Genomic DNA, 23,947 nt, shown 5'->3' on the forward strand with positions numbered 1-23,947 from the left:
ATAAATAAACAGCTGGAATTACCATCTACTGGGAGCATCAACAAGTCCTCCAATGAAGCCATTAATGAATGTACAGATTCATTCTGGTAATTTTTTACTTTTTGTTGACATTTTCAGCAATTCAGATATTCGAGATTAATTTAAAAAATTGTTTACTGTTTCAGTAGTATTTTTTGTTTTTGTTTTGTTTTTATTTTTGTAATCTGCAAATTGTTTGAAGGATTACAGAGACCTGGGTAAAGGTAATGCCAGTAGTATTAGACATACCTCTTTTTCTGATAAATCCCTATTAGTACAACAAGCTTTTCCGGATGGCTGATTACTATAATAGGCTCACCATATTATTTTATCTAATGGGTATCTAATAAATATCTAATTATGAAGTTACTGTGCTCAATTTATGTTTTGTCTCTGTGTCTTAAACTCATTGAACGTATTTCTATTTACTCTTGTTTTTCCACCAACAAATTTGTTAGATGTTGCTACTTCTCTCTCTCTCTCTTTATCTCTCTCTCTCTCTCTCTCTCTCTCTCTCTGTGTGTGTGTGTGTGTGTGTGTGTGTGTGTGTGTGTCTCTCTCTTTCTCTCTCTCTCTGTCTCTCTCTTTCTCTCTCTCTCTCTGTGTGTGTGTGTGTGTCTCTCTCTCTCTCTCTTTCTCTCTCTCTCTGTCTCTCTCTCTCTCTCTTTGGGTGGTGGTGGGGGGTGAGTTATAGGAGGCAAAGAATCTAGCTTCTACAGTTAATATCAGTTCTACATTCCTGGATCTCTCTAATTTCAAAGTGGAACTTTCTTGACATTTTTGTGCTGTTGCAAACGGTTAAAAGATTTTAGCAGTAACATATTAATGAAATATCTCTTTTTTCCCCTCAAGTCAGGGTGCTTTTATTTTGTTGTAAAGTAGTCACATGATGCGTTTTTTAATATTACTGATAATTCTGAAACACCATGTGTCTGGGAGCCTGACCTGGGTCCTCCAGAAAAGCATAAAGATTACTGTTCTTAATTTCTGTCCTGCCTCTCCAGCCCTCAGGAGCTGAATTTTGTGGAAATATAAGACTTAAGCTCATCAAGGAAGTTTCAGGAAAGAACTATTTTTTTTTAACCCAAACATTTTGCCAACAGCAGTACTTCAGCCTATTTCATGTGTTTCTTAAATTAATTATATTGTGATTTTATGAAAATGAGACATTATAAAAAATATTAAGAATGTGTTTTTCATTATAAGACAACGTGAAAGCCTAGTATAATAATCAGAATAAAGAAGAGAGTATACTTTAGTATTGGTATAATTGAAACAAGAACATTCTTGGCATAAAAAGAACATTTGAAGTACCACAATGTTTGCTACCAATTTCAGAATTAGTGGAGAATCATAATATAAAAGGAAATGCAACATATATAACATTACATCTAGAAATTAGTTTTGAATAGATTGGGTTTATCTCTTTTATTAGAACTATCTAAACAATCCTTGTGAATATATACAGGTTACATATACAACTGTTATAGTCAGAATAACCACACTGAAATATTATTTCCTTGTAGGCTCTGATCACTGCTGATCATCTTTTGGTAATTTAATGTTTTGATATTACTTTTACTTGTTTAACTGTTGCCAGTGTGGAATTGCCCTAAAAATTCTCAGAAGTTTGGAACTGTATTACATGTGTTCTTCTCTGCTTGCATTGGTTTGAACAGAATATGAACCATAATCCGACAGAATATATTATTTGGTTTTTTTTTCCTAAAAGTTCTTTCTGGATATAAGTTCTTGAAGCTACTTTGTAAATATAAAGGGGCACATAAAAATTAATACCTAGAAATATGGTTACAGAGTATCTATGGGCTGATAGACTGTGACAACGTAATCGTATTCAGAATGAGGACGTGATTTGGTTTCTGAAATCAGTGTCTGTTCTCAGAGCATAGCTCTCAACAAAGGATGAACAACAAAATCACAAGGTTCAGGGAACTACTTAGATCAGAAAAGTCCTAAGAATATAACACTCTGAAAGATTAGAAATGGGACACTAGAATGAAAATAAAGATGCCAATATAAAACAGCAAAAGGTAAACATAAGTTAGATTAAAATAAATTGAAATTCTGCAGAGGAGAAAGTATGTTCAGAATTGTAGAACAAATTGGGTCATCTGGGACCAAGCTTGGGTACTTACACCAAGTTACACAGCATCATGTTAAAGCGTTTTTATGTGTAAAATGAGAGGTGTTAAATAGAATACTTCAAGGATAAATTTTTATATTTGTAAATAACATACACTATACTCCATGAAATGCCAATTTAGATGATGATTATTATATTAGAAGTAGAAATGGAATATTGCAATTTGAATTACTGGAAAAAATCTGTTCTATAATAAATGTTTTTGCATAGTTATGTATCAGAAAGTCTGTGGATATTAGATTTTGTTTGCATTTGGGAAAACAAAGAAAAGATGGACAGTTATCAAGGGTCATGTATATTATAATGTAGAAAGGAGACTTTATTTTAGATAAAGGAAATTTCATGTTATAGATTAGCTCAAACTGCAATTGAACACTGTAAGTAAACTTTTTTCTACATAACAATGGATAAGAGATCACATTTATAATGACCACACTTCTAACACCTCAAGACTCAGGGGCTCATGCTTTACAGGTAGATATGTACAGGAAACAAAGACTTTCATATCAAGATTTACAGAAGATATTTCAAATCACAATTTCCAAAAAGAATGTTACGCTTTCAAATTCTATGTAGAGCTTAATATGTGTGTGTGTTATGACCAGATATATCTTCTCTTTTGTCACTTAAAGTACATTTTACCAGAGAAGGTAGCTCTGATCTGGTCTTTGTGACTTGCCTTCTTTTTAATGACTTGCATTTATATGTGTATACCATATATACGTCTAGTTTGTCCACACCAGATGTAAGATATTTTTATCAGCAATAATTCTTCTCCACTCTTACTCTGTAAATGGTTTAGTTTTAATGTTTCTCACTAAAGTTTTATCAAACATTGTTTCTCTCCTATTATAATTTGGAAAAACCAACTACCTGAGCACTATTCCCTTAAGGTAGTCTTTATCTTTTAAAATTGTTTTCTCATGGATTTCTGTTTGATGAAGCCACATTTTTAATGGATGACTGTTAGCAGTGAGTTTTAGCATGGATTATTGGCTGGATCTCCAAGTTCTCCTCCAGTAAATAATTCATGAGACTTCCTCTGTAACAGCATCAGTTACTTCAGGAAGTGGTAGCAATGAGGTATGAATAATATTATCTTATATGATGGTGAGATATTTGTACTTCATCTTGTACTTCAGGAAATATTCTAGTTTGGTTGCCAGTGTGTAATGTGTTTATCCTGGTCCTCACAATTCCCTTTTTTGATCCTGACTCTCTCTTCATTGTCTTCTCTATTACCTCCTTCAATGTTATTCTCCCAGTCATTCTCTATATCTTATTTCTTTCATTATTATTATTATTATTATTATTATTATTATTATTATTATTATTATTTACTATTGCTTTTGTTGTATGATTCATCGTTAGAAGGCACAAATGAAGACCTTAGGGCCCTAGGGCTCTCCTTACCTATATCAGATTCTTGGGATGGAGCTTATATTACTAGACCAGCAGACTGGCTTCTTTACATGCTGGACTATTGTTCCCACACTGGCTGTATCTGTTTAAAACATTGTTTGTCACTGTCAGTCCCAGGTTCAATACTTCTATAGTGATTTTCTTGATTTCAATCAATCTGTAATTGGGTAAAGCTATTTTTAGTAGAAATGCATATAACACAAATAAAGATGATGTTTTTAATATGCCACACAAACTTTTGAATCCTGTTAAAAATATTAGAATGTCTCTGGGATCCATACATTATTTTTTTAAACATAGGTGTAGGCTTTGATTTTTTAAAATGGTACTTTTATTTATTTATTTCATTTATATAAGGACATTCTTGCTCTCTTCATATATATGAGAGGAGGGCACTGAATCCCATTACAGATAGTTGTGAGCCACCATGTGGTTGCTGGGAATTGATCTAAGGACCTCTGGAAGAACACTCAGTGCTCTTAACCACAGAGCCATCTCTCCATCCCAGATCCATAACATCTTAAAGACATAATGATTTTTAAAAATAACACTTTGAAGGTAAAGTATTCTTTGAACACAGGTGTTAACACAATTAATGACATTTTACGAAGAATGGTTAAAGATAATAAATTACTCAGATTACATTCACAGATACTGTATACAGATTAAAACTTGATCAACACATTTGAAATTTGGAGTTGAACATGAAGTTACCAAAGTTAAAATTAAAAGGGAAAATTTTTGGAATGTATACGAGTCTTTAGTTGATTTTTAATACTATAAAAATTAACTATTGAGACATACTGTAGAGAATAGTGTTATTATTAACCATTCTCAGAACTCTGGGAATCCAAGGGTATAACAGTGACTTCAACTTCACTGTTGAGGACTTCACCACAATGGTGAAAGGTTATATGAAAAGCAACAGTCACTTAACCTATTAAGGACAGACAGAAAATAGTCAGGTTTCTACTACTACTTATAACTTAGTTTCCAGAAAACCCAGGAGTCCCCTTGGAGGTATTTCACCACACCAAAAGGCAACACCTCCTATGACCTTAACATCATTCACAAGTTCCCACCCACCTCATTGAGTCTATTTGCAATTTCCATCTCTCCCTGTGGACCACACGAGCCTGTGGGAACATCACAGCAATGGACAGAACTTCATTATCTTCTTTGTTCTCTCTTTAGTTAATGCATTAGAAGGAAAGCAGTGTGGTGTGCAACATAGAGATCAAACTTTGGATTCTGTCCAATCTATTTCCAGGTTTAAAGCACCAATTAGGAGCCAAGCATAAGTAGGGAACATATTGCCATCCTAATATCTGCTACTTCCTATGTAGTGGGAGAATTGTAATAATCTATGTTCTCTGGATTTGAAATGTATATTTGGAAAATGCTGACGACATTGTCTAGCACATAACAACCAAAGAATTAAGGACTAACATAGTAAGATTTTATTTTTATACTGCTCATTGATAACATCTTTTTTTAAAGGCTTTATTGGAAATATATTTTTTCATAAAATGTACTCTGATCATGGTTTTTGTCTCTCACTTCTAATAAAATACCCACCTCTTACCTGACACAAGTCCATGCCTTTTTCCCCCTTTTCAGAAAAGAAACAGAAAAAAGAAACAAACAGGAAAAAACCAGATAAACAAAACAGACAAGAAACACAGAAAACTCATTAAAGAAGAAAGTATTGAAACTACACACAAACACACACACAAACACACACACACACACACACACACACACACACACACACACACACACACATATGCAAAGGACAACAAGAAAAGGTCCAAAGAAATCAGTATAAATCATAAAACACCACTGAATTTGTTTTGTGTTGACTGTTGACCATCTACTGCTAGGTATGGGGCCTCGCTTTAAGTGTGGTTTACATATACTCAATGAGATGTACTGAAGAAAACTAACTTTTCATTTGTTAGCAGTTATCAGTTGGAGACACCTCTTTTGTTAGGTATGGGAAATCAGTTCCCCTGTCAGTGCTGGGATGCAGTCTATATTGGTTCTGTGCAGGACCTTTATATGAACACACTGAGTTCATTTTTTCATTAGTCTTGTTTGGAAGACAGTTTCCTTGGTGACAACCATCCCTCTGGCTCTTCTACACTTTTGTTTTGCTATTTTATATAGATGTCTGAGTCTTTAAAGGAGCGACTTATTAAAGGCCTTCCATCCATTAGTTTATTTGTTTCCAAATCTCTCAGTCTCTGCTTGTTGTCCGATCTTAGTTCCAATCTCTGTCAAGAGGAAGGGAGACACTGATCTACTGCCATAGCAGAATTTTACAGGGAGGAACTCAGCTGCTGTGTTCCTTTAGAAAAACAATATTGTTTTGTTTTTCCCTAAGGCTATGGTCTATCAAGTCTGTTCTTGACCATACAAGTGTTAGAATCCAAGAAATATTGAAGGAAGACGCCAGACTCAAATAATATGCAAAGGCAAAGAACATTTATTCTGTAGAAATGACCAGCATGCAGGGGTCAAGCATTCATGAAAATGGTGACCCCAGTTAAAGGCACACATGCCTTTTATAGGAAACTAGTGGGATTTTAGAAAGCATTATATACTCTAAAACTCCATTGGTGGGTGCTGGGGAAGCTACAAGGGTTGATTTCTATTTACTGTTTTGTTAATTTTACTATCTTTGGTGAGGCCTTGAGGAAATTATTGGACCCAGCTCAGCTACAGCCATATTATTTCCTTTGGTCAGATGTTCCAAGAACTGGCTCCTAAAAACTTACCCTTTCTTGTTAGAGGCACCAATGAATAATAGCTCATTTTTTCTATCTCCCTCTGAGGATCCCAATCTGCTTCCCTGGGAAACTGAGATTTTTTTAATTTTCAAAGTCTTACCTCTCATTCTCCAATCTTAGTTTTGTAATTTAATCAAATGTTTGATTCTTCAGTTTTGTTCAAGGTCTTCATTATTAGGCAAGGGGTAAATTAGGCTCTAAGTACTGTAAATTTTATTAGGACCTAAGGATTGTAAGTTTTACTGCTGAAATGTGGGTTTTTGGGACTCAGCATTTCAGCTTGTAAGATGGGACAATGTACATTGAATTTTTCTTCTGTAACTTTCTTTTTGACAATATGACATTGTCATCTGTAGGCCAAGGAAGGTTACAATACTATTCAACACTGGACAACTGTGGCATTTTATCAGATGCATCTGACTACGGAATCCAGCTGAATGAAGACAGGGAAGAGTAACACCAACCTGACTAGTTAACATTAGCTTTTCTCAAGTCTAGAACTCAGCAACTGTAGTCCCCTGATGGTGTCTGTCCATCTGAGGAGGCAAATATAGACTAGGGACAGAAGTTAAAATTGTCTAGTCAAGGGGAAAGGTAAGAAATCATCCCAAATGATAGGAAAATCTCATGTTCAAGAACAATCAGGATTCCTTACACAGTTTTCTTTGGATCTGTGGCAGTTGGATCCAAATCTTACGACTTTATAAACTCTTGAGGTTTATGTGAACATTAGTTAACAGAAGTTGTACATTGGTAGTTACAATCATATTGAAATCCAGTTGTCCTCTATTTGTTCACAGTTTAGACAAGGCCCTGACAGAAGGCGGGCATTGGGGCAGTTAACCCCAGTGGTTAGTTTACTGCAATCTCTGTGGTGTGTTTTGTCCTTGGGCCCTTCTCTTAGAGAACTTGGGGAACATTGTTAGGACTTGTGATTCTCTGTCATAGTAATTTTAAACTTATTACATGCCATATTCCTCTGTTCTCTGATTGCTTTGAGGGTTAGTATCTACCTAGTATATCTTAGTTAAACAAGTTTATCTTTCCTTAGCTGTTTTAAACTGTATCTTGAAAACATAAAACAAGAGACCAAGTAAATCTTCAACCATGTAATTGAGTATATCAGTACTTAGTATAACTGTAATATGATTCTAAATATGTTAAAGAATATACATATTTATAGGGTTAGTGACTAGTAACTAGTATTTCTTCATTATAGTAATTTTATAAGACAAAAGTCTATTAGCTTTGAAGCTTACAAATCATAATTTGGAATGGAAGCTCCTTGAGTATTAAAATAAAACTTTTAAAATTATGAGCATAGCCCATAAAGAGACAAGGAACTTTTTTATTTAACCTTTTATGGTATACCATCATAGAACATAACGGTTTCCAGTTTGATTAAGTTTAAGTCAAAGCCATTGCTGGACAAAAAAGATTAACAAGTTGGGGTGAAAAAAAACAAGGTCCTTGGATGCCATCTGCTCTTTGGGCTGAAAGGAGGGGGATGCTGGAGGCTGGCCAGAGCTCAGGCAAACTGAAAGGGAGAGGGTAGATTCAAAGAGCCAGTGATTCTTAATCGTTTTATTGTCTTACCCCTCCAATCTATAAAGGACAGAAAAAAAATCAGGAATGCGTATCTAATTGACATTCCATTGCATTATTTATTTAACAGCAGTACTTTTTGAAATAAAAATTTCTGTTATATTTACTACTTCTCTCATCAGATCCGTAACCATCACAACAGGGATTTCCTCAGCCCTCCTCATAATTGTCTCCCACCATAGGTTTATAGTCTGATTGATTACTGTTGTCAGATAAAACCTTTTCCCCATTGTAACCATCATAAACCAACAAAGTAATTTCAATCATTTAATAAATTTTAAAATGTCCCATAGTTATATATATATATATATATATATATTTAGTTATAATTTTTAGAAAACAAAGCTAATTTTTACAGTTTAAACAATTCAGTATCTATAAAATCAATGCTAGTGCATTACCGTAAAGTGCCTGACAGCAAGAAGGGCACCTGCACATAAAACCGTAGAGGGGCAGTTTCATTACCTCAACGAAGAATGAGTTTTAATTTTAATTCTTAAATGTCTGATTTCTAGGACAAATATTACGTAATAATATTATCCCAATTTTAAAATATCTTTAGAGACCCTGGCTTGCTCTTATCATGTGTTGCTGCCCAGAATGTCTTTAGCCCTGAGTTGTTTTAAACTAACTTCTTTGTTACATATATTTTACATTATTTACCATAGACCCCTAAATTATAAATTAATATTTTATAACTAAGACACACAACACATAGTAGCCTTGTATGGAACTGTCATAATTAAACATGCAGTGGCCACATACATTTATTCATTTAAGACTGAGAGACAAAAGTTTTTTCTTTTTTCTTTTTCTTTTTCCTTTTCATCTGTAATTTTAAGAGAGGAGCTTCTTCTTACGTGTTGAATTCACTTCTTCCAGGTAGATAAGTTTTGTAGCTGTCAGCTTTCTTACAGGAGGGGCTCAGAAACTGCTGGCCCCTTCCCAAGAGCAGAGTGCAGAGCATCTTGCACTGATCATATGGGCTTGCTGCTAACTGGATCCATGGGAGAGGCAGGACTCCAAGGACAGCCCCAGTTTATCAGTTTTTTTTTTTTTTAAACGATTTTATTTTTCAAAACAAAGATAGATGTAAAGATTTTAAACATTTTTTGCTTAAAATTATACATTTTTGTCAGTACTGTTTTTTCAGACATTAAAATAAATTTTACATAAAACCATGTGAATATGTTTTTTAGTCGGTACTTGATTTTTTTCAAGGGCTTGACAGTATGCATTGAAAACGTACTAGTTGCAATAAGCGTAAAGTACATGCAAAACAAAACGCAACATGGAAATAGTCAAAGACTTCTTGTTTTGTGAATATATGTATAGTTTTTGTTTTCTTTATTTCTTGGACTTCATACAGTCTGTGAGTTGTTTCTGAGGGAGTACAAGCCTCTGGGGTTAGCATCCCACTATCAGTGACTGCATATTATGTCTGTTCTTTTGTGACTGGGTTATCTCACTCAGGATGATCTTCTCTAGATGCAGCCATTTTCTTAAGAATTTGGTTAAGTCATTGTTTCTGGTGGCTGAGTAGTATTCCATTGTGTATATGTACCACAATTTTTGTATCCATTCGTCTTCTGAAGGACATCTGGGTTCCTTCCAGTTTCTGGCTATTATAAATAGAGCCGCTATGAACATTGTGGTGCATATATCTTTGTTGTGTATTAAAGTGTCTCTGGGGTATATGCCCAGAAGTGGAATAGCTGGGTCTTCAGGTAGTACTATATCCAATTTTCTGAGGTATCACCAGACCGATTTCCAGAGTGGTTGTATTAGCTTGCAACCCCACCAACAGTGGAGAAGTGTTCCTATTTCTCCGCAGCCTTAGAACACATAGGCACAGGAGAAAATTTCCTAAACAAAACACCAATGGCTCAAGCTCTAAGGTCGAAGATTAACAAATGGGACTTAATGAGATTGCAAAGTTTCTGTAAGGCTAAGGACATCGTCAAGAAAACAAAACGGCAACCAACAGAATGGGAAAAGATCTTTACCAACACCACATCAGATAGAGGCCTAATATCTAAGGTGTACAAGGAACTCAAAAAGCTCGACACCAGAGAATCAAATAACCCTATTAAAAAATGGGGTACAGAGCTAAACAAATCTTTTTCAGTTGAGGAACTCCGAATGGCCGAAAAACATCTGAGGAAGTGCTTGACATCCTTAGCCATCAGGGAAATGCAAATCAAAACAACCCTAAGATTCCACCTCACTCCAGTCAGATTGGCCAAGATCCAAAACTCAGATGACAGCGGATGCTGGCGAGTTTATTAGTTTTTGTTCTCCCCCTTTCAGCCACTTCATTTTGAAATATGCTTGAAATGAGGTAGAGATAAATCAAGGAGTGAACAGCCAGCAGATGAAGTTTGCACCATTTTCCCAGACCCAGGTATCCCCAAAAGGGTACCCAGCCATTCCACAGTATAGCAGTTCAAGATAAAGAAAATTGTTAATAGGCCTTTTGGTCATTAATTTCGTCAAAAAGTGGTGAGTTTTCCTGACCATACTGTTAAGCTTAGATACCCTGGGAGGGATGCAAATTCCTTAAAGTGTAGGTGGACTAGGTCCAGTGGCTGTCAATTCTAATTACATAGTGGTTGGTTACTTCCTCATTGCTGATTATGCGAAAGGTCAACACTTAGACCACAGGACTTGTAGCTGGTTTGGTAATTACCCTTTTCCTTTGATAGCACTCAGAGAACCTTCCAACACTAAAAGACACTATTCAGTAAGGGTGAAAGCTTCATTTAAACACCAGTTTGACTCTTTTATCTTTAGGATTATGGAAGTGCTGTGTTCAGCAATAGGACCTTACCATCGGATAGTAGAGAGCAAACAGTAATGGTCACAGTAGCCAGAGAGGTTCATTTGGCAAGAACTCGTTTAGATGATCAATTAGATGTGATTCATTCCTGACACCTGAAATTTCATTTGACAGAGACAAAATTCACACACACACACACACACACACACACACACACACACACACACACACACACAGAGAGAGAGAGAGAGAGAGAGAGAGAGAGAGAGAGAGAGAGAGAGAGAAGCTTCTGTGCAGTAGGTTTCCCTATGACCCATTAAATGTTCCTTAATGTTTATTAGCTTTTTCTCCCTAGATTATTTCTCTTATGCCTTTCTTCTGTCTACTGAATCTTTCACCCTTCCATACTAGTCTATCCCGTCTCTTCATAATTATATAATCAATTTCCCCATCCTTGCAAGACTGTACCCACAACACTAGTACTTTATATCAAACTCAGGTGAGATGGATTATGACCTGCTTATCACAGGTTCAAAAACAAATATCCACATGTTTCCCCAGTGTAGGAGAATACCAGGGTTGTCAGGTGGGAGGTGGTGAGCATCCTTATAGAACTGGGGGGGGGGGTAGGAGAGAACCAGGATAGAGGGTAACATTTGAAATGTAAATACATAAACTATCTTATAAAAATGTCTTTTTGGGTCTGGATTAACTCAGAACGGTTTGTTTTTCTGTATTAATTCGCTTGTTTAGAGTCATAGAGGCTGTTTTCAAAATTTGGTTGTCATAAAAAGAGTATCAAGGATCATGGATGAACAAGTGTCTCTCTAGATGTACGCACGCAGAGGCCATTAGAAGTATATGTATGCCAGAGAATGATACAGCTGGATCTTGAGGTAGAGTTATTGACACCCTCCTGAAGAAACACCAGTGCAGAAGTTTCAGTCCAAACAGTCATTTATCCACTTTATGGGCTGTCAATTAAAAAAAAAAAATGAGTCTGAGCATTCTGACTGGTGTAACAGGAAGTATCAAAGTAGTTTTTTCATGATTATTAAAGATGTTTAAATTTTTTTCAGTGTTTTTTTTTAATGTCCAGTTTTTTAAATTATGTGTATTTTAGAAATTCACTAAGGGCTGTGCAACTGTTAGATGGTTTTATTTGTGTGTGTGTGTGTGTGTGTGTGTGTGTGTATTGTGTCACTTTATACTAATATAAGTGTTCTTTGCCATGCTGAAGATTTTCAATTTTGTGAGGTCAAATTTATCTTTTTATTTATTTATTTTTAATTTTTTAGTAAAACATTTAATTGAGTTTTATTTTATGATAACGTTACTGGGATATCTACAACATTAGCGTTGTGTAAAGGATTTAACAAAACAAACCGAAATTCAACTCATTTCTGGTGGATTATAGGGTAGAATTTTTAGGTCCAGTGAAACACAGAGATAGCACAATGCTGTCCTTAGTGGCCATAGGTAAAAGTGTACTGAAAGTCACTGGACTTTGTTTGAATGGGGTCTGACCATGATTTCCATTTGTGGTGAGCACATGCATATATATGTTTCATCTCCCAATGAAAATGATCTTATTAAACAGTTACTGAACCCATTAAGTCTTTCTGCAGGCTTGTATAGCATAAAGTTATTAGAGAGAAGCCTTTGAGTCAACTAAAGTAGGGAAGAGTGTGCTTATGTTCCAGGCTCACTGCTATATACCCACTCTTTGACTTTAGAGGGATCAACACAGAATGTAGAGGATCCAGGAGACTCAGAGAAAAATCTGCTCTCTTCCTGAAATTCAAGGAGTAGAGGTCTAAAAAGCTCAGACGATGTCCAATTTATCATTTTTTTTGAAGAAATAGAACAAATTTATTAAAACATATGAGGGGAAGAAAACAGTTGCAATATGTTAAAAAAAAATCTAAAACATAGTTCACCGAGTGAATTATTTTCTTAAGAGAATTACCGAGGCAATAGTCAGCAATGCCCAGTTAAAACATCTAATATTCATATATTGAAATAATTCATATTTTTACAAAGTCCATATTATCCAAAGAAATAAAACAATTCAATGTACTCTTTATAAGAATACCCAAAATATTCTTTTATAAAAATAGAAAATAACATCTTAAAATTCACATAGAGAAAATAATATTCAGCAATAACAAAAAAAAAAAAAAAAAAAAAAAAAAAAAAAAAAAAAAAAAAAAACCCTGGAAGTAGCACATGCTTAACCTTCAAAATACTTCATAGATTGTATTAAACAAACCAGCATGGCATTAAGTTTTGTTCTTAGAGTCTGTGTTACCAGTGTTCTGATCACACGCCTCTGCCCGGGTCAATGGTGCCAAGGCTAATCTTAGGCAGTTCCTATTTTATTAGATTTTGTATCACTGTCACTTATGTATTTGGAGTTGTGTTTTGTCGAATGTGATCCATATGGATTTATTTGCATTTCTCAACGTGGATACATCAACTTTGATATGCTCCATTTGCTGAAGATGCTTCTTTTATCCAGCGTGTAATTCTGACTATTTGGTCAAAACTTAAGTATCACTTGGTTTGGTGCTGTCCCATTTGCCAGTATAGCTTTTAAAGTTGCCTTTCAGCCTATTAAGATCTCAGACTATTATCGATGTTCAAGAAAATGACAGGGCGAGATTTTCTTTGATTTGAATTTTCAAAAGGACTATGGGCTAGAGCCGTTATACAGAGAGACCCCGGTGATTTGTTTGATTGAAGCACAGTCGTGAAAACTTAATATTTTCATGACTGTAGACTGATCCCCAGAGATTCTCTTCTAGTCTGTGAAGGTGGGGAAGTTCACAAGGAGCACAGTGCAGGCTGTTGATTCAAAAGTTTTCAGGGAAATGTGAAAGTGAGAGAAGGAAATGAGATCAAAATGCCCACAAACCATCATTTTCCCAGAGATCAGCAGTTGTGTTTTAATACTCTGCAGATTATAAGAGCAATTTCCCCAGAAAATGAAAATTAGAATGGACAATTTTCCCCTCTCACATGCATTGATTTATAGAGAGGAGGTTTTCTTGTTTGTACCCTGCAGATCTAAGGTTAAGGCTTGAATTCAGTTGTGATAAACAGGGGTGAGTCTTTAATATGCTTTCCCTGGAATGGCTATTCGTTTGTTCTCCTAAATATCAAGTAGCATGGATATTTATTCAAACGGTCAGTATATTACAACCTTTAAAGTTAAATCCTGGCTGAGTGTTTAATACTTTGTTAGAGTTCATGGTTAGCATAACCAAGGTTATGATTTAATCTCCATTATTCTCCAAATAAATTGAAATACAACAAAATATCCTATTTTGGGATGTGGCTACAACTACATTGAGAGCATACTGATTTAATAGATTTTTGATATTTATATATTATAAATGATGTAAAAATGGTGGATAATTATATTTAAAGATGTAATTAGCAATTTATTTTTAATTATAAGTCAAATTCTTTGTAGATTTTTAGTCATCTAAAACTTCAAAGTATAAATGATACAAGCAATGTGTTAATTTATATATTTCAAAATGGAATATTATATTTATCAGTGGAAGCTTTAGTCATTTAAATTTCAAAGTATAAATTAAATTATACTAGCAATCGGTTAATTTATATATTTCATTTATTTCATGTATGAGTACACTGTTGTTGTCTTCAGACACACCAGAAGAGGGCATCAGATCCCATTACAGATGGTTGTGAGCCACCATGTGGTTGCTGGAAATTGAACTCAGGACCTCTGGAAGAGCAGCCAGTGCTCTTAACCGCTGAGCCATCTCTCCAACCCCCAATTTATATATTTCAATTAACATAGAACACTTATATTCATCAGTGAACACTCATTTTAAAAGGAAGTGTTTGTGTATATTTATATATATATATATACATATATATTAAATCAATTGTAAGATATATCAAAATCTGTTAAGTTTACATTGTCTATTCAGATTCTTTAAAGTTGTTTGATATATTTATTTTGCTCCTGGAAATAAGTGACTTCTCAAGTCCCCAACTCTGTGATTTACTTTCTTTCTGTAGGACTTTGGCGATGATGGGTCCTTGTATATCACCAAGGTTACCACAGTTCACATGGGAAACTATACCTGCTATGCAGATGGTTATGAAAATGTCCATCAGACACACATCTTCCAAGTGAATGGTAAGAGACGTGGCGTCACCGTCGCGGTCTTTGCTCAGCTCATGCCGAGATAAGACAGCAACTTAATTTGAGTGAGGTTCAAATTTTGTTTTTGTACTTAACATCAGTGTCGTGTCATTTATGTTTAGGACCCCACTTGATTTACACTACAAATTAGCAACAATTTATCCCTCATAAACCATTGCAAAGTAACATTTTAAGGCATAGAAAATTATTGGTTTTAGCTTGAAATATCAATCGTCAGGCAAACATGAGTTTTGGAAACTCATAATATTAGCAATGTAGAATTTTAAGTCATATCAGGTGTTTAATTATTATTACTATAACCATAGAAATCATTTACTATTTTTGTGTCTTGGTATCAGTTGTAACTCTAATGCCTAAGTTGTAGAAGCATAAAGATTGGCAGTTGAAGGCCATTCTTAACTATAGAATGAATTTAGCCTGGGGAAAAAAAAAGGAGTATTGTCTTAGGTTTTTTATCATAGTGTTATTTATGTGAGGCAAAATTCTTAGTGGTTTGAAATGTTAATCAAAATACACATATAAAATTTTTATTTAGCACATATTTAACTTGAGTTGATGTAAAATGTTGTGTTTCTTGTATTATTAGTACTATGTTCCATACTTTATCATACGTAATATTTATCTACTCCGTGATTAAGCAAAACCTGCTTTGAGAACGTAGACAGTGTGAGTGGTATGCAAGACTGCATTTATAAAAGAAACATGACCCATGAGTAAGGAGGGGTTCCCTAAGGTCATGGCTTTCCTTTCAATGGAAAGCAAAGCTATGAAAGTGTTTGTTGTAGAGGATAGCATAATTTCATTTGTCTCAAATAAATGATAATTTAAAAAAAAATTTAGTCACTTGGAAGGAAGAACTTGTGCCCTAACATGCAATGGAGAATGTGCCGCAAAAGGCTTGTGATACATGGGTGGTCATCAGAACCACTATACACAGCTGTCCTTCAGTGGTTCCTACTCTGTGTTCCCTTCTGATACAGGTTTCTTCAGCAAGTTATCTACTTTCGAAAAATCACTGATCTCCAGGTGAAAAATTCAGGGACCTGAGCCAAACTTGGGGTTTCTATGTTGTAGGACTCATGCCCAGGCACCACGCTTGCAGGCCGTTTTACCCTTTCTTGTGAATTAAATGTTTATTGTCTGACATCAGGTATTTTTCCGAAGGTGGAATGTGGTTGAAGGTGAAAAGAAGAGACCTCAGATGGGCCGGTGTGCTAGAGGGCTTACACGGAGATCTCTGGTTGGGCGAGGAACAAGGGTTCAGGTGAAGGAGAGAGGACTTGGTCAGGGAGGGGGACTTGCTTCTGGTCCTGCCCTCCTTCCATTTCCTACATTGCTATAGGATGTCTGGCCGAGGTTATTTAGGGAGAGCAGATCTCTTCCCCAAGCTGTGGTGATACAGCTTTCTAACAGAAGCTCTCAGACAATAGAGTAACTCCTGCATACCTTTAATCTTTCTTATATCCAGTTTGGGGATGGATCTCGGTCTGACAACAGGTCCATCCTACTGGTTTGACCTCAGAGTTTGGGAATACCTCATCTACATAATCGGGAGTATGGCTCTACATGACTGGTCTGTCTTGAACCTACATGACCTGTGGTCACTGACCTCACCTGTGGAGGAAGAGCTTTGGGTGTGGCCATAAGGGACTCAAACATCTCAACAGGAGGCTGTGGGAGGCTGTATCTTTTTGAGAGAGGGGCCTGGTCTCCCGGGAGACTAGGAAGCTTCTTACCATCTCTTAGGGTCTCCTTGGCTTCGACCTATCTCTAATGGGATTCAGGATACCTTTCACAGTCCAAAGCTCCACACTCAGACATGAAGCCCTGACCATCTCAACCTTATGAAGTAATTACAAGAAACTCAATACAAAGTTATTATTTCTATGGAATTCAGCTTCCCCACTGCTATGTATATAGATCCTCACTTCACTATCAAGCTAGATGTGATACTAGCCTTCCATTTACGTTGTTAAAGTAAATTCACTTTCAGATCCCCATATCAAAGGTTTTCTGAGTAGATTGTGGTTTATGTAATCAAAACTGTATGCTGAAAGAAAAAAATTAGAAAGGCAAAACATAACTTGTTTTTAATTGAACAACTTTATTTTAAAAAACAAAGATAAATTTACAGATTTTAAAAACATTTTTGCATAAAAACATATGAATACATTTTTGTCAGTACTTGATTTTTTTAGATGTTTGGTAGTATGCATTAAAATTTTACTAGTTACAATGAGCATGAAGTACATGTAAAGCAAGATGTAACCTGGAAATAGTCAAAGTTTTCTTGGTGTTTAAAGATTAAGCATAATGATTATTTATTTATTTATTTATTCATTCATTCATTTATTTATTTATTTATTGGCTTTTGTTTTTCTTGAACTTCATATAGTCTGTGAGTTGTTTCTGGGGTGTTCAGAGCTTTATGGGATTAGTATCCAATTATCAGTGACTGCATATTATGTCTGTTCTTTTGTGACTGGGTTATCTCACTCAGGATGATATTCTCTAGATGTATCCATTTTCTAAAGAATCATAAGGCCATTGTTTCTGATAGCTGAGTAGTACTCCATTGTGTAAATGTACCACAACTTTTGTATCCATTCATCTACTGAAGGACATCTGGGTTCTTTCCAGCTTCTGGCTATTATATATAGGGCTGCTCTGAACATTGTGATGCATGTGTCTTTGTCTTTTTGACAAATAATTTACAAATACACACTGGAAAGAAGAGAGCATGTTCAACAAATGGTGCTAGTTAAACACATTGGCTATATTTAGAAAATACAAATAATTCCATATTCATCACTTAGCTAAATCTCAATTTGAAATGGATCAAAGACGTCCAACATACAGCAGGACAGAAACTCTATATCTGATGGAAGAGAAACAAAGGGGTTGTCTTGAAATCTATAATGCAGGGAAATAAGTTTTTGAATAATACATTAATAGTTCATTAATGATGAACGATTAATAATGAAATCCTATGAAACTGAAAATTTTCTATAAGCCAAAAGACATAATAATTTGGAAAATGTTGAAGACTAAAAAAAGTGAATAGAACTTTACCAATGCCAAGTGCACTTCTGGTGGGAATGCAAGCTTGCAGAGGTACTATGGAAGCAAATGAGGTACTTCCTCAAAATACTGTAAACAGATTGACCTAAAGATCCAGTAATACTCTACTTAGGTATATAACCAAAGGACTCTGGTTGCTGTTGCATGAATTCATTCACGCTGTTTGTCTATTCTTAATAAGCCAGACAGAAATTAAAGTAACCTAGATGTTTGTCAATAAATGAATGCATAATGAAAATGTGGTATACTTATACAATGAAATGTTTCTCAGATGAGAGAGAGAGTATGTGTTTATAAACTTTGTGGAAGAATGAATGGAGTTGAAAAATGAAAAGAAAGAGAAAAGAAAAGTAAGAAAGCCATTATGTGTGAGGTAACCCACCCAAAAGGCAAATAGAGACTATATTTACTCAGGTTTGGATTTTTCCTTTTAAGACTTTGATAAATAGACTACAACACATATAACCAGAAGCTTGCTGAACAGTAAAGAACTAATATTAGGGGAAAATCTTTCTCCAAATGAAAACCAAAATATAATGTGGAAACATGGTAAAGACTGGAACTGTTGGGTTAAACAGGTAGATAGAGAAAAGAGTGTGTGAGAACCTGATATGGATGCCTCCTCAGAGGCTCTGCCAGAGCCAGACTGATACAGTGGAGGATGCTTGCAGCTAACCATCGGACTGAACACAAGGACCCAAATGAAGAATCTAGAGAAAAGAATGAAGGAGCTTAAAGTGTCTGCAATCCCAAGGAACGAACAAAATTATCAACTATCCAAACCCACCACAGCTCCCAGAGAAAACACCAACCAGTGAGTTCCCATGGAGAGACCCATGGCCCGAGGTACATAGGCAGCAGAAGATAAGGCTAGTTTTCCTCAGTGTAGGGGAACATAGTGGTGCTGAGGTGGAGAGGGTGTTTGAGAGAGGGGGCAACATCATGGAGGCAATGGGGGAGGGATGAGATTGTGGGAACGAGATAACATCTGGAATGTAAATGCAGAGAATTTCCAATAAAAACAACAAACAAACAAACCAAAAAAGAGGCAATGCATGGAGGGAGAACTAACATGGAGGGTCCTTTGACGAGTTAAGTGAAAACCTCTGATGTGGAAACCTCTTAAAAAACACATACAAATAGTAAAGGAAGCTAAAAGTTTTTACCAAATAGTGGGGTTATCTCCTGCCCTAAGTAGACTGCTTTTGCCACCAGATGAATTTTCCATTGACCGGAGCAGATTAATTTTATTTCAGGTGCTGTCCAATGGGGGCTACATGGGAACTGCCTAGGTGTTTCTAAAAAAATAATGATTGTTCTCTGCAAACTGACGGTGATGCTATATTGCTGAAGATAACTCTCACATACTTTATTTAACATGAATAGTTGATGTGGCATCTAAATAGAGACTTAACCCCTACTGATGAGTGTTAGTGTAACTGAAAGGTATTTTTCACTCTACTAGAGGAGACAAGTAACTACCAATTTAGCTACAGATGCTGTGATTAACAAAGGTGATTTGTCTGTATCATAAGCTGGTTGGGAAGTGATAAAACAATGTTCCAATCACCAGCCATTATCTGATTGAATTTCAGACCTACTCCATGAGATGGAATAGAGGTGGCTAAAACAAACCTGAGACTACCTAGGCCAGGGGAAAAACAAAAACAGTACTATAAACACTGTGGTTCTGTTAAAGAAACAGCAATGAACAATTCCTAATGACAGTCTGTTCATAGGTCAGTATCTTGCTTGGCTATCATCAGATGTTTTTTATGATGGCAACAAATCCAGAGGCCCACAACTGCACCATGACAGAAAGTAAGAAACTTTTGAACACTCAATTCTAAGTGTGATATCATCAAATCCTGGCCTTCAATTCTCAGAGAACAATGTAAAAATTAAAAAAAAAAAAAAAAAGAGTCAGAAATATTGTAAGAGCCAGAGATGATGGACAACACTAACAGCTTGGCTTTTATAGATACTGTGCAACTGCTGTAGAAATGAATTCCCAGGGACTATAGCAGTGAGCACAGGACCTGCACAGGTTCAAGCCAGAAGGCGGGGAGAATTGGAAATGGTCTTCCCTATACAACCAAAAGACTGTCACTAATTGACAACCACTTACAAAGGGGAAAATGTATGCTCTCCAGTAGAATGTCACTGGGCATAAAAAACACACTGAAAGGTAGCAAATATGTTCAGCAGTAAACGGGCAGCATGAAACAAATTCAATGATGCTTTGTAGAATTTCCTTTATCTCACATTGCTTTATTTTTTGGGTCTTTGATCTTACTAAAAATTTGATTTTGTATTACAGTTCCTGACTTTGCATTTCTATATTAGTTTTGTATATATTAGTGTGCCTGTGTGTACTCCTGCATATGTGGGGATGTGTGTTGTGTGGTTATGTGTCTTTGTATGTCCATTATTGGTTTGTTTGTGTCTGTGCGTGTGCATTTGTGTGTGTGTGTGTTTCTTGTCAAGTTTAGTTGTTTTTTTTTTTTTAATTTCTGGATTTGTTTACTTTATTTCCCTGTTTGTTTTCTAAACTCAGGGGAAGAGTGAGACAGAGGGAGTGAGGGGGAATATGGATTGGATGAGTGTAGATCAGGAAGATCTGACAGGGCGTAGAAGAGACTACGCCATAGTTAGATAGATTTTTAAGAATTTTATATACAAAGGTAAAAGCAATAAATAGGTTACGAAGCCTAAAATAGGCAAGTAATTCCTTTCTGAGCGAAGATACAATATCTAGAAAAATAAACACAGACACACATACATAGGAGTACTAGAGAAATAGTTCAGCTAATCAAGCAATATTTAAAATGCATGATGAAATACCATGGCCCTAATGGATTTATGGAAGGGTTTTATTTTGTTGCTGTGTGTGTATGTGCGTGCATACCTTAGGCAAGTTTCTAAAATCCCTAAGCCTTCTTCCACTTATGTATTTAATATACCAGGTACAAATGCATACACTTATATACTATACAAGCATATACAAAGTAATTGGTGGTTTAACACAAACACACCTTTACACTCATACGAAATATGTTTTTAAAATGATTCACATGGACACTTAAGTACTCAGGTCTAGCACTTAAGTTGTGTTTTGCCGGTCTGATGAGAATGCGCTGCTGCAAGTAGCAGGGGCACCGAGAGATCTGAGCTGAACACAAGGAAAGTGCCTCCCACCCCATTTGGTTCAGGGGAAAAGGAACTCTGCAGTAGGGACTCGGTTTCCACCCGGAGGGCCCGTGTTTGGGGCCCAAAAGCTCAAACCATCTGCCACTGGAAACAGCAGAGATCCAGTGATGCAGGATTAGTGAGACTGCGCTTCAAGGAGGCATGGCACTGAGAGGTCTGAGCCAAGCTCGCGGAAAGCATGCCCCCCCCCAGTGGTTCAGGGGAGCAGAAACTCTGCCCTAGGGACTCGGTTTCCACCTGGAGGGCAGGTGCATGTGGACCAAAGGTTCAGGCCATCTGCCACCAGGAACAGCAGAGATCCAGGGACACAGGCCAGGTACACTGGAAAGACGGGAACCAATCACTGGCAACAAGACGGCAAGAGGAAAACTAAAGAACTTGCCCAGTGGAAACCAAGACAACCTGGCAAAACCAGAACCCAGCTCTCCCATCACAGCAAACAGCAGAAGGACAAACACTCCAGAAAAAGAAGACTCAGACCTGAAATCATACCTCAAGATGATGATAGAGATACTTAAACAAGAACGGAATCTGCAGAGATCTCTGTGCACCCCGGCTAGTTGGAATGCCTTCTCACCAGCGTGTGTGTATTTTTTAAGCCAGTGTGAAAAATTTTTTCTCATATCTTTCAAATATTTTCATTCATATATTGGCAGTTGACTAATTCTTTTGTGTACTTTTATATTCTGTTCCTTTGCTGAGAATGTTTATCATTTTCAAAAGATTCCTGTTGAGTTTGTATGGTCTTTTACTTATGAATTATGTCATCCACAAATAATGACACTTTGACTTCTTTCTTTTCTACTTTTATTTTCTTAATCTCCTTTTTTTTTCTGTTGCTCTAGCTAAGACATCAAGTTTTATAAAGATAGATATAAAGGGAGTAGGTATTCTTATTTATTCTGATTACTGTGGAAGTGTTTTTAGTTTCTGTTTATTTTAATTCTACTTGTGGGCTTGCTATAAATCATGTTTATTATGTATATAAGGTAGAATTTAACGTATTATAAGAATATAAATATTTTCATTGTAATCATAATCTCTAACATGCCGGATAGTGTCACAGCCATTTTCTGTATTGAATGAGAATATTATATGTTTACCTATGTTGTGGATTGTGGTATAGATTTATGCATGTTGAATCATCTTTATACCTCTGGAATGAAGCCTACTCAATCAATGTCAAAGTCTTTTGATATGTTCTTTGATACTGTTTTTAATTATTTTATTGAGAATGTTTGTATCTATGTTTATAAGGAAAATTTTTCTGATTCTCTTTCTTCATTTTGTGTCTCTGTAGTTTTAGATAGCAGTGTCATTATCACCTCATTAAAAAAAAAAAACTTAGGAATTGGTCCTTCAGTTTCTATTTCACTAAATATTTTAAGGCCTATTAGTATTATGTCTTCTGAAGGTCTTTACTTGAAGCCATCTTGTCCTGGGGATTTTTGTTTGGTAGATATTTACATGTATTTATGATATATTTAAATATATCTGTAATGCACACACATATGTATAAAGGATCATGGGACCATATAAATTGTTTATTTGATCTTGACTTAACTTTGATAGATTGCATAGATTTAGAACTTAATCCATTTCTTATAGGCTTTTCGGTTTATCTGAGTATAGATATTTTAATGTATGTCCTTCTCAGTCACTCTTTCCCTAGTGTATGTTATGATGATTCTTTATTCCTTTCTTATATTCTTGATTTTGATCTTTTCTTTCTGACTCTTAGTTGATTTTGGCTAACAGATTTTTACTCTTATTAATTTATTTCAGGAGCCAATTTTTGTTTAATTCGTTCTTTATAATCTTTGGCTTTTATTTTTATTTATTTCATTCCAGAGTTTTATTATTACTTGGTGTCGACTTTTCTTCTCTTTGTATTAGAGCTTTCAGGTATTCTATTAAATAACCTAGTAACTTACATCAGACCTCTCCAAGTTCTTTCTATCTGGTGTCTCTCTGTTTCTCCCCTCTCCCACCAGCCCCCTCCCTCTCCCTCTCCCTCCCCCCTCCCTCTTTCTCTTCCCTCTTTTCTCCTGTATAAACTTTCCTCTTAGAACTGCTTTTATTATCTTAAGCTTTCGTTACATTGTGTTTTAATTTTTATTCAATTCTACAAATATTTTACTTTCTTAATTTTTATCTTTACCTTTGTCTTATTCACTACTGAGTTGTTAATTTTTCATGAGTTTTTATACTTTTGTTCTTTCTGTCTTTATTGATATCCAGTTTTATTCAATTGTGGTCAGATAAAATCTGGGAGATTTTTTTTTTTTCTTATTTCTATTTTATTGGATATGCTACAAACTTTCTAGGTTTCCTCATGGCAAACTCCCTATCTCATCCCCCTTCTTATGAGGGTGCTCCCCACCTACCCATCCACTCCTACCTTACCACCCTGGCATTCCCCTACTCTGGGCATTAAGCCTTCACAGGACCAAGGGCCTTACCTCCCATTGATACCAATTAAGGGCATCCTCTGCTATATATGTAGCTGGAGTCATGGGTTCCTCCATTTGAACTCTTTAGTTGGTGGTTTAGTCTCTGGGATCTCTGGGATGTCTGGTTGGTTGATATTGTTGGTTTTCCTGTGGTGTTGCAAACCCCTTCAGATCCTTCAGTCTTTTCTGTAACTCTTTCTTTGGAGAAGCCATGCTCAT

General features: G+C 35.8%; 1 protein-coding gene across 3 annotated transcripts in view; it reads left to right on the top strand.

Annotated features, from left to right (window-relative positions):
• Window positions 1–23,947, top strand: part of FSTL5 (follistatin like 5) — a gene marked incomplete at both ends in the record, with an annotated part of 572,330 nt that overhangs the window by 393,885 nt on the left and 154,498 nt on the right. For all 3 annotated transcript variants that reach the window (XM_080915373.1, XM_080915374.1, XM_080915375.1), the window contains one exon: window positions 14,837–14,957. In XM_080915373.1, coding sequence (XP_080771499.1) covers window positions 14,837–14,957 — 121 coding nt within the window. The remainder of the gene's footprint in view (window positions 1–14,836; window positions 14,958–23,947) is intronic.

This window comes from Micromys minutus (genome assembly GCF_963924665.1).
Source record: "Micromys minutus genome assembly, chromosome: 4".
Lineage (NCBI taxonomy): Eukaryota > Metazoa > Chordata > Mammalia > Rodentia > Muridae > Micromys > Micromys minutus.